The sequence below is a fragment of the Cebus imitator genome, unplaced genomic scaffold (genome assembly GCF_001604975.1).
Source record: "Cebus imitator isolate Cc_AM_T3 unplaced genomic scaffold, Cebus_imitator-1.0 Scaffold322, whole genome shotgun sequence".
NCBI lineage: Eukaryota > Metazoa > Chordata > Mammalia > Primates > Cebidae > Cebus > Cebus imitator.
The window spans coordinates 2,626,566-2,628,133 of NW_016107637.1; the positions used below are offsets into that span (position 1 = coordinate 2,626,566).

The 1,568-nt window shown below is 49.4% G+C and overlaps 1 protein-coding gene across 2 annotated transcripts in view; it reads left to right on the forward strand.

Annotated features, from left to right (window-relative positions):
• Nucleotides 1–1,568, forward strand: part of LOC108286580 (zinc finger and SCAN domain-containing protein 32) — a 14,263-nt gene that overhangs the window by 8,486 nt on the left and 4,209 nt on the right. For both annotated transcript variants that reach the window (XM_037729879.1, XM_037729880.1), the window contains exon 3: nt 669–834. In XM_037729879.1, coding sequence (XP_037585807.1) covers nt 669–834 — 166 coding nt within the window. The remainder of the gene's footprint in view (nt 1–668; nt 835–1,568) is intronic.

The window sequence follows — 1,568 nt, forward strand, 5'->3', positions numbered from 1 at the left end:
GCCAGGATGTTCTCAATCTTCTGACCTCGTGGTCCACCCACCTCGGCCTCCCAAAGTGCTAGGATTACAGGTGTGAACCACTGTGCCCAGCCTATTTTATTTTTTTCTTTTTGAGATCGAGTCTTGCTTTGTCACCAGGCTGGAGTGTAGTGGTGTGATCTTGGCTCACTGCAACCTCCGTCTCCCAGGTTCAAGTGATTCCCTGCCTCAGCCTCCTGAGTAGCTGGCACTATAGGTGCATGCTACCATGCCCGGCTAATTTTTTGTATTTTAGTATACAGGGTTTCACCATGGCTAGGATGGCCTCGATCTCTTGACCTCCCAAAGTGCTAGGATTACAGGCATGAGCCACGGCACCCGGCCTCATGTTTGTATTTTTAGTAGAGATGGGGTTTTACCATGTTACCAGACTGGTCTTGAACTCCTGACCTCATGTGATCAGGCCACTTCGGGCTCCCAAAGTGCTGGGATTACAGGCATGAGCGACTGCACCCTCAAAGACCTAATTCTATTATTTTTTATTTTATTACAGCAGCAATACAGTGGCTTCTAGCTGCTTCTCTTCTGCTTCCTTATGTTAAACATTATTTTTTAATGCCACTCTTAGGAGTTGTAAAGTGCAGCTTAGGCAGGAATTTGTAGTGACGGATAATGGGGTCTGTTCTCAGGTCCCAGATTCTGAGAAGGACTTGAAAGGACTCATGGAGGAGATGGCCCCTTTGGGAGCAACCAGAGAATCACTGAGATACCACTGGAAACAGGAGGTTCAGCCAGAGGAGCCGACTTTGAAGGGATCACAGAGCTCACACCAAAGACCAGGGGAACAGTCAGAAGGTAAGCAGAAGCCTCTGTTCTCACCTGAGACAGGTGAGGAACAATCATTTATTGGAAACAAAGGTCTCGTCCACCCAAGGGTTCCAGACAAAATGCCTTTGAAATATATCCCAGAAGTGGCCAGGCACGGTGGCTCATGCCTGTAGCCCCACCACCTTGGGAGATCAGACAGGCAGATCATCTGACGTCAGGAGTTCAAGACCAGCCTGGCCAACATTGTGAAACCCCGTTTCTACTGAAAATACAAAAAATTAGCCAGGCGTGGCAGGCGCCTGAAATCCCAGCTACTCAGGAAGCTGAGGCAGGAGAATTGCTTGAACCCAGGAGGTGGAGGTTGCAGTGAGCTAAGATCGTGCCACTGCACTCCACCCTGGGCCACAGAGTGAGACTCCGTTTCAAAAAAATAAAAAATATATCCAAAAGCAAGATTACAAATTTCTGTTGAGCGTAATGGCACTTAAAGTAGGGACAGAGAGGCCAGGCGTGGTGGCTCTCACCTGTAATCCCAGAACTTTGGGAGGCTGAGGCGGGCAGGGAAGACCACAAAATCAGGAGTCTGAGACCAGCCTGGGTGACACAGAGAAACCTCGTCTCTACTAAAATACAAAAAATTAGCCAAGTGTGGTGGCGGGCACCTGTAATGCCAGCTACTCGGGAGGCTGAGGCAGGAGACTCACTTGAACCTGGTGGGGTGGGGGGCAGAGGTTGCAATGAACCAAAATCAAGCCACTGCA